The sequence below is a fragment of the Drosophila bipectinata genome, chromosome 2R, assembly GCF_030179905.1.
Source record: "Drosophila bipectinata strain 14024-0381.07 chromosome 2R, DbipHiC1v2, whole genome shotgun sequence".
Taxonomy (NCBI): Eukaryota; Metazoa; Arthropoda; class Insecta; order Diptera; family Drosophilidae; genus Drosophila; species Drosophila bipectinata.
In genome coordinates, this window is record NC_091737.1 from 1,297,451 (window position 1) to 1,307,782 (window position 10,332).

Here is a 10,332-nt window from a genome sequence, read left to right on the forward strand (position 1 = left end):
GCAAGATGTGCCGCTGAGCAGGAGGTTGGACTGGGCGAAGCACGAGATCACGATAGAGCCGTACCGACAGTGATGCACCTGAGCGAATGGCTTCATGAATTCGTAAGACTGATGTGCACTGTCACGGACGCTGGAGCCAAGGAGCAACCGAAGCGAAGGATCCTGCACGCAAATAGTTTTCCACCCCAGATGTTGCCCTATATGCGAGGGACAACACCAGATCAGGGACTGCAAGGAGTTCAACAGCGCTTCTACAACGACGCGGATTGAGTCCACGAGGAAGCTGAGGCTATGCTTCTCGTGTCTGGAGCCCGGAGATATGTCCCGGTCCTGCAGGAAGAGCCGCGGATGCAACGTCCATGGATGCCGAATGAGGCATCACTTCCTTCTCCACGAGTCACCTGGACATCCGAGACAGCCGCCAGTCGCAGATGGAGGAAGCAGGAGAGGAATGCCACGACCAGTGGATTCCCACGAGAGGAGCCGTCCTACATCAGCCGCAGTTATAGACGCGGGGCGTGAGCAGGATGAAAGGCGACCGACGTGTGACCGCCAGGAACTGCCGCATCGAAATCTCAGCTGTGTTGAGTCGATTGGATGCCACCTACTATTCCAGATTCTACACGTGACGCTGTACGGGGAGAATACACAGATCGACACCTATGAACTGTTGGATGAAGGATCGTCTGTCACGCTCATCGACGACGAACTCTTCCGCGGCCTGAACCTGAAAGATGAGAGTCGCCAACTGAACGTGCAGTGTTTTGGTGGAAAATCTGCCAAAGAGCACACGATCAGACCTGCAGATCAGTGAAGCGGGCAAGCCAAAGCGCCATGGGCTGACGAACGTGTACGGATGTAAAGGTAGAGAAGGCGAATGCGCGTCTACCTGATTATGTCAAGAAGGGGTTATGGTACCTGCCGCACATCGGGGTGGATAACCCAAACAAACATGGAAAGGTCCGACTGGTCTTCGACACGGCTGCCAAGGTGAACGGCGTTTCCCTTAACTCAGCGCTAATGAAAGGCCCACAGCGCTATAAGCCCCTCCCAGCAGTGCTCTTCCATTTTCGGGAGAGGAGATGGTTCATCAGGTACTGATGCAGCCACAGGACAGATGTGCCCAGAGGTTCCTGTGGAGAAACGGAGAAGACCAACAGGAGCCGGACGTATACGAGATGCAAGTGATTACGTTCGGAGCAGCTGGCTCACCATGATCGGCGGACTATGTGAAGACCTTGAATGCCTCGCAATACAGCAGCACGGATCCACGAGACGCCCTGGCTATTAAGGAATACCAATACGTGGACGACTACGTCGACAGCTTCAGCAGTATAGCCCTAGCCATTTCGACACGGGTGAGAGAGATTCATGCTGATGCAGGTTTTGATTTGTCGGTTTGTCAGGTTTTGGTGTCGATTCACTTCTAGTTCGGCAAGTGTGGTCCGAGCGTTGAACCCACTTGAACCCATCGCTAGCGTTAAATGGACCGAAGCTGAGGAGAAGGTTCTGGGAATGTCCTGGCAACCGGCTACAGATGACTTTAAGTTCGGCGTCAAGTATCATCGAGTCCCGAGAAGCGTGATGACAGAGGTACGCGTCCCTACCAAGAAGAAGTTCCTAAGCCCGGTCATGTCCACATTTGACCCGATTGGATTCCTGAGCTGCTACATGGTGACTGCCAAATTGTTAATGAGAGAGATTTGGAAAAGAGGAGTCAACTGGGACGAGCCGCTACCCGATAATTTGACCGCAGCCTTTGAAGACTGGCGCCAAGGAATGAGCAAAATCGAAGAGTTCCGATGTCCGCGCTATTACTTCGGCGGTGGACGCGTGAGAATGCTACAGCTGCATATCTCCGTGGACTCCAGACAGTCGGCGTTCGCAGCAACGGCCTATTGGCGGGCAACCTACGAGAACGGAGACGCGCATTTCATAAGCTCCAAGACGAAATGCGCTCCGATGAGGACCATGTTGATCCCGCGACTGGAACTTCAGTATTGACAGTATATTCAGCAGTAATGGGCACAAGACTGACGGACACCGCCAAGCACTAGCACGGTGTGCCTATCAGCAACTGCGAATTATGGACGGACTCAAAAACTGTGTTGCACTGGATAAGCAGCACTCACCGGAGATACAAACAGTTCGTCGGTAACCGGGTGCCAGAGATCTTGGAATCCTCGGAGGCGTCCCAGTGGAGATGGATTCCGTCTGCCGAAAACGTGGCAGATGACGCGACGAGGCCGCGCAAGGCCGTGGACCTGAGAATTGATTCGCGATGGCTAAGTGGTTCACCATTTCTACAAGTACCAGGTGAGAGGTGGCCAAGATCGAGCGGAGGATGGATCCTTCCGATGAAGGACGAAGAGGAAATGATATGTGAGTTTGCCTTGGTGATGGTAAATTTCATATCCTTGCAGAGGTTCTCAAATTACAATCGACTGGTGAGGAGCACCGCATGGGTGCTCAGATTCATTCGACGGTGCAGTGGTCTACGATACGGTAGATCACGGACTGACGTCGATGGAGTGCGTTGAAGCTGAGTGCGCACTGGTACGGCAATCGCAGCGAGAAGCGTTTGCTGAGGACAGCCAAGAAAAGGCCGTCTAGGGCAACCGACTGCATGGACTGTCCCCATACTTCAACGAGGACGGAGTAATGCGAGTCAGCGGAAGGATCGACAACGCGACGTGTGTGCCATACAGCGCGCGTCGGCCGATCATACTGTCTCACGAGGAGGCATTGGTGGAGATGATTGTGCAAAACACGGATTCAACCATCAGAGCGATCCTGGATTTGGATCAGAAGTTCTGGATCAAGAACTTACGGAGGCTGCTACGGAAGATGGTGAGCAAGTGCAACGTTTGCAAATTGCAAAGAGCACGACCAACTCAGCCCGAGATGGGACCCCTGCCAGAGGACCGGCTGGAGGCCAACGGATGGCCTTTTAAGTTCACCGGGTTGGACTATTTTGGACCGCTATTTGTGACGGTTGGACGTCGCACGGAGAAGAGGTGGGTGGCACTGTTTACGTGTCTGACCACAAAGGCTATCTACTTGGAGATGGCTCACGATTTGTCTACCGATTCCTGCATAATCGCCATAAGGAACTTCAATAGCCGACGTGGACCCGTCGTCAGGATTAGGAGCGACAATGGAAAGAACTTCGTTGGAGCCGACCGCGAGGCCAAGAGGTTCAGCGAAATGTTCGAGCCTGTACGGATCCAGGGCGAGCTGTTGACTAAAGGAGTCGTATGGATCTTCAATTGCCCGGCGGACCCAGCTGCGGGTGGCGCCTGGGAAGGGATGGTGCAGTGTGTGAAGAAGGTGCTGCCGCACACAATGAAGGAACTTGCGCCCAAGAGAGCATAGTGAACACTCGTCCGCTCACACATCTACCAGTGATGGTGGACCAGGAGGCTCCACTGACACCCAACAATTGGCTGAAGGGAGCACCCGATGTCCCAGATCTTCCCAAGGATGACGGACAAGAGCCCGTGAGATGCGCTACCAGGAAGCAGTGGCGCATATCGAGGATGATGCGGGATCGATTCTGGAAGCGATGGGTGCATGAGTACCTGCCGACTCTTGTGCGCAGGAAGAGATGGTGCAAGCACGTCGAGCCCATTCGTCGAGGAGATTTGGTGGTTGTCTGTGATCCAGCCATACCACGAAGGGAGTGGAAACGAGGCGTCATGGAAGAGGTGTTCTTCTACCTCGTCGAGCAGCAGTGCGGACTAACGATCGAGCCAAGACAACGCGTCCCGCTTTGAAGCTGTCCTGGACGTGGTCGCGGAACGGATTAGCGCTATCGATAGTCAGGATTTTTATAAAGTCAGTATTATTATGAAGTCTAGTATTTTTAGTTCAGGTTATTCGGTCGCACTAAAATCGGGTAAAAATAAAAACAATATATGGCGAACAATTACACCGTTTTGCGCATTCACAAGGAGAGGGAAGAGAAAATTGCGGTACGTTAGCCAATTAAGTAAATGTAAGAGCTAAATAGATATTGTAATTACTTCAGAATTGATTGGCCAAGCGGCGACAGTGCCTATTGGCAAATATCCAGACCAGTGGGGGGGCAAAACGCACACATGTTTAATATTTGAGTGTATGCGTAGGAGAGAAAAAAATGAGAGCAGAGAATTTACTGAGCGAAAAACACGTAGTTTTTTATTTCTTTTTTTGTTAATTCAAAAGTTGAAATAGTGTATTTTATTTTAAAGAAAGCTTTGCTAGAAGCAGCTCTTAAACAAATAAACAAGAAAGGAAATCTAACTTCGGGCGGAGACAAAGTTGATATACCTTTGCAGTTAAAACCGGATATATATCGCAAACATCGGATATAGTTGGCCGATTATGATATAACCCAATTAATTATAATACAAAATTTAAAAAAGTCCCAAACTTCTATCTTCAAAAATACCAAAGTTGAGATTTCTTCCAAAAACCATTTCCGATCGTTAAGTTATACGGCAGTTATAGGATATAGTCGGCCGATCGATACGAAATTTTATGTAAAAAATAGCTGTCATGTAAAATTTGAACTCTCTAACTCTAAAAACACCGAAGTTATCCCATTTCCGATTAATCAGTTATATGGCAGCTATAGGATATAGTCGGCCGATCCCGGTCATTCCGACTTTTATACTGCGTGCAAAGGAAAGACGGGTGTGTGCAAAGTTTCAAGTCGATAGCTTTAAAACTAAGAGACTAGTTTGCGTAGAAACTGACAGTCAAACAGACAGACGGACATGCTCATATAAATCAGGAGGTAATCCTGATGAAGAATATATATACTTTTTAGGGTCGGAGATGTCTCCTTCACTGCGTTGCACACTTTTGACCAAAATTATAATACCCTCTGCAAGGGTATAAAAATTTCGCTCTCCTATCTATATTTTTTATGGAGAAAACTTTTTGCAACTTGAAATTTGAAAGTTCTCACACTGTCAGTGTGCCGGCAGTGCTGCAGCAGAATTTCATGCGCATGCTATCGAAAATGAGAGTTTGCCCCCCACTGATCTAGACCCAGTATCGCAGGATATAACTGCTTTCACTATCCCTTGCCTTAGACTATAAAACAATGGCCCAAGTCGAAAACGCAGAAAGCTTTAAAAAATCAAGTCCATACAATAAACAATCTCCAGTATCTATTGCATCGCAGAATCACTGTTAAAGATTAATAAAAGCAATGACGTTTGCCAGGAATACTAGGAAGGTTGCATACTTCTGGTAAGTGAATAACTTCGTAGGAGATCACAGCAACGGTGGCCAACGGTGTTTAACGGCACAAACATGAGCTGGCCTAATTTTTCAATAACAAATAAATCGACGTAACTTAACTTGCAGAAACCCAACTTACCAAAAAATAATATTCCTTAATCCAAGAATATATATTTTTCAACAACACGTTTGCTACCAACTACCTGTAAGCCACATCTATCAATATACAGTTGGGTTGTCACAATCTAGCTATAGCATAAGTATACTGTATACCGGTATACTTTTCGATTCACGATATCTAGGCAAATAGGGGATCTTCGTGACGCCGAAAGGAAGACAACTCTATTACTCAATTATAAAACATAGAAATAAACTTGACTGCGTTTCCCCTAGTTCACCTACACACTGGCGTATTGACCTTAGGAAACTGCCAGAGTTGATTTACTTCTCAGTTACATAAAACATCCCATGAAATCTGATAAGCACCAGTTCTCTCTCGGATATTTCATAACCCCTGCAGGCTGATGGGCGAAGCGACAAAGGCAGAGCCAACACATTCGCTGCTCACCTTTAAACTGTGTTCCAGCCAAATCCAGTAACAAACGCGCGTAATATAATATCAAAAACAAAAGACGACTTTCTTATTGCAAAACCAATTGTGTTTCGGCCATTCGAAGTCACACCAAGTGCTGTTAGTACAATATGCATGCATAGGCAAAGAGGTGGAAATAGTCAATCATTATATTGATACCAAAACCTGGAAACGACTACACGCTCACCTCCTCATACAGCCTATAAGTTTAGTTTCGTGTCTATCAAAACTCTTTGCAATATGCCAAACCGTATCATACCAAACTTCAGAAGACATAATATTTAGTATCCCAGCACTTTAATTCGACTTTCGCGAAAAACATGGACTAACGAACATGTGAACCGCATAACATCAAAAATTCGAAGTGCATTTGAAAATAGGGAATACTGCACTGGGGTATTTTTGGACGTCTCTCAAGGATTCAACAGAGTATGGCTTTGCGACTTATTGCATAAAATGCAATAAATGCTCCCTAATAACAGGCATAAACTCTTAAAGTAATATCTTTACAATAGGATATTTGTTGTAAGATTCAATACTTCCATGTCAGCTGAAAATAGCATCGAAGTTGGAGTTCCTCAAGGCAGCGTTCTCGGGCCAACTTTATATCTACTCTACACTTCTGATATCCCTTCGATATCCCTTCTACGTTTGCCGATGACACCGTGACCCTGAGCCGATCTTAATGTCCACAACAAGCTTCAGCGCAACTTGCGACCCATCTAGATGCAATAGAGAAATGGCTCTCAAGTCAATCAAGTAGCCTTTACCTTAAAAGTAACCTTTACTAAGCAACACAATGCCTGTGCTTTTAACGCTTCTTCCAAGCCCATAAATAACCGAACACCTCTTCAGCCTGGCGTCGCCGAAAACGCACGGTCTTAAATACAAAAAGTACTGGAGTGCCCGCATCAAACTCTCCCCGGAGCTTAATGTGGAATTGGACATCGACTATACTACGAGCGCCCTGGAAAAAGTACTCGTTGCGGCAGCTAAAATCTATACTCCTCAATGGAAGACAGTAGACCGAAACAAATACTAAAAATCAAATCAGCAAATCGAACAAGAGAAATATGGCTGGGCTCGCAGCAACGAAAACGGAGCTGGTCCATTCGCTACATATCTCCAAAGGGTCTTCCAGTCAAATCCTGCCTCGAAGTCATTCCTTCTGACATTAATTCAGACAAAAGTTACGCCTCTGCCAACTAAACTCGCCTTCCGGGCGAACGAAATCGAAAAAGTCACTAGGGAGTTAAAACCAAAAAAGGCTCTGGGTGATATCCTACTGCCGTTAAAGATGTTGATTGAACTTTCGAAATGCGCAGGTAGTCTGTAAACTTTTTAATGCGATCACTAATCTTGGCTATTCCCCAAAAGTGGAAAAAATCTATTAACATAATGATACCGAAACCTGGAAATGACACAATTCCGACATCGTCTTGTTTGTCTAAATTGTTTGAAAAATGCTTCTTAACTCACATATCTGAAAGCTTGCAATATTATCCCGGCACAGAAATTTGGCTTTCGAAGAAAACATGAAACCATTGAGCAAGTGAACAGACTAACATCCGAAATACGCTCAGGCTTCGAACAGCGAGAATACTGTAGCGCTATTTTCCTCGACGTATCTCAAGCTTTCGACCGAGTTTGGCTTAATGAACTCATGCACAAAACTTAAACGTATTTGCCAACATACACCCACAAGCCACTGGAATTATGCCTCTACAATAGGATTTTCTCAGTGAGATGCAACAAAGCTGAAGTTCCTAATGAAATATTTAAAAATTTTTTATTCGGCGGATGTTCCTACGAAAACATCCTACTGCTATCCTTGGTCGCTCCAGATGCCCAACCCAAGCAAAAAACAAACTCGCTAGTCATCTCATAGAAGTAGAAAGGTGGCTGGCCGACTGACACATTAAAATAACCAAACAAAAGTGAAAAGACGTTTACTCTTAATAGAAAAAACATGCCCTCAATCAACGGTATGCAGATCCCTCACGCAGATCCCTATGCAGAAAACTATTACTGGGGCACCTTGGTATGTTCGCAACGAAAACATCCACCGGGATCGGGGCATCCTTGCAGTGAACGACGAAGTCCAAAAGTTCCAGTTCTTTGTGCGAAGGATTTAATAGGGGTGAAGAATAACTTAGTTTGTTATCAATCATTAATGATAGGACAAGGACAAATGTTTTTGGGTATAAAAATTAATTCTATTAATGTCCTTTAGAGTAAATTGACTCCTACTGTTATATTTGGTGGAATATGTTCCTTTAATATAGATACAAAGTTTTCTGGAGTGTCATACTCTATTATACGGTAGTATTTCCGAATACATTAATTGAATTATGTATTCTTTACCTCCCAATTACCTCCCAGTTCGTTAAACTGGTTTAAAAGGTTTTGGGTTTCGTGTATTACATTCTCAAAACAACACTCTGCTTCGCTACTTTCCGATTCGCTACTTTCTGTTAAGATGTTTATTTGCATCTGTTTGAGATTTTTCAATGACAATCCGCTTCAAGTAATTTTCTGTTTCTATTTTTCTATGTTGCGTTGTTTCTCACAATGTGGTCAAAACCGATCCCAAAAAAATGTCTACAATTAAAAAATATCTAATCCCTAAAAATCTTCGATAGATTAGAAGCTTACTTAGAAACTTACAAACGTTTTTCATCCAACATTATTTGTGGGGTCAGGCAGCAGCCGCTGAATTAGTTTATAGTTTATTTATTATGCCTAGTTGGTCGCAAGCCCACTCGTTTTTCAGCCGATCTCAATTTGATCGTCCAGTTTTATCTGGTTGCAGAAAATAAAAAATATAAAGCGGATTTACAATTTGTTGCACTAAACGTCCTACATTTAACGTTGATTTTTTTGATAACGCCTCATGGTTGTTTTAGAGACGGCAGAAATAAGTTTTTCCACCTTTGTTTTTATATATATTTTTTTATACGCCTTTCTTATACACGAATAATCGCTCATGAATTGTCCTCCTTGTTTTTCCTCTTGTTGCTTTTTGATCCAGGTTTGAACCTTCCTTCTTTTAGCCTATAGATTGTATTTTTTAGTCATCTTCCTTCTTTAATGGTTTTTATTTGAGTATTAAAGGGGGAGAATTTCATTATTTATTTTCTACCTTAGTTTTTTTTTTAAATTAAAAAAAAAGAAATTTTACATTTATTTTTTACTTTTGTTCATTCACTATTACAAAAATGTGTCGAACTTTAATTCACTGCTCTTTGGTTTTGTCGATTTATTTTACTTCTCGATGAGGTTATCCAAAGTGACTGCCCGACTCTAATTTAACGATCAATAAAACAGTGCGACAGTGATTTGTAACTTTTGAAGAAACCTAGTAGAAATTGTTTATTAAGTCGAATATAGTACAAAACCGTGTTTGAAATATTTCTAACACCCTCAAAATCCTAATGAAATTAATGAATGAAATTATGAAATTAGTCTCGTTTTATTCAGGATTAATGAGACAATATTGATATGTTTCAAAAATAATACCGTTTCTTAAAAGTTGAATCCCCTGTATCCAATTTTCGCAATGTATATTCGATCTAAACTGCAAGAGTCTATCAACTTCGGCTCCGCCCAAAGCTAGCTTTTCTTTAATGTTAAGACTTACTTATCCTTTATTAGTCGTACTAATTAAATATAAATAGATAATATAGAGTCTATGAATTAGTATAACACTACATTTTTTATTTAACTATTTGAATATATTATTTTTTTAAATAACTATAATACTAACGTGCAAAACTTAATTTAAATATTTATATTTGAATATTTTTAGCTACTTGGACGACACCCATCATGCGTAAATCATCAGCTACATAAAAAAAAGCGTCACGTATTCATCAACGGACTTTAACATACAAATTGTTCTTAAATTTAGAAACGAAATTCTAGATTTCTAAAAACAATCGGCTACGATGTATGACAAAACCAAAATATATTAACACCTTTTTAAGTGAAAGTAGCTTAACCACATTTTAAGCATATTTATTAATGATGTTTGCATTTAAAATTTATTTTAAAAATAAATTATTGTATCCCATAAATACTATTATGCTGACAGGATGTCAAAAAGTTTCTTAGTGAATTATCAAAACCCATATGTAATTGAACTATTATAAACCAGTGCAATGAAGTTTTCTTTAAACTTGTTCTTTGACGCATTGAACTTTGACATTTTTATTTTTTTCATTAAATATTTTTATGTTATTAAAATTAAGTAGATGATTGTTTGATCAGTGATGTTTTACAATGACAAACCACTCCAAAATAAAGTGTCGAATTAAATAATTAAAACGTTTTAATTTATTTATTCTGCGGACAGAACAAACTGAATGATCCGAAGTTAGACCAGTTTATGGTGCTAAGCCGAAGATAGGTCAGAGATATCTTCTTCACTGCGTTGCACACTTTTCAATAATGTACGAGGTGTGTCTAAAAAGTAAGGTGACTTTTTATTTTTAAGAAAAACTATTAAT

At 42.5% G+C, this 10,332-nt stretch overlaps 1 protein-coding gene across 3 annotated transcripts in view; it reads left to right on the forward strand.

Annotated features, from left to right (window-relative positions):
• LOC122321275 (cell adhesion molecule Dscam2-like) overlaps nucleotides 1–10,096 on the forward strand; it is a 105,678-nt gene extending 95,582 nt beyond the window's left edge. For all 3 annotated transcript variants that reach the window (XM_070278941.1, XM_070278942.1, XM_043210977.2), the window contains one exon: nucleotides 9,633–10,096. In XM_070278941.1, the coding sequence (XP_070135042.1) occupies nucleotides 9,633–9,676 (44 nt within the window). In that variant the 3' untranslated portion in view covers nucleotides 9,677–10,096. The remainder of the gene's footprint in view (nucleotides 1–9,632) is intronic.
• Nucleotides 10,097–10,332: the final 236 nt, after the last annotated feature.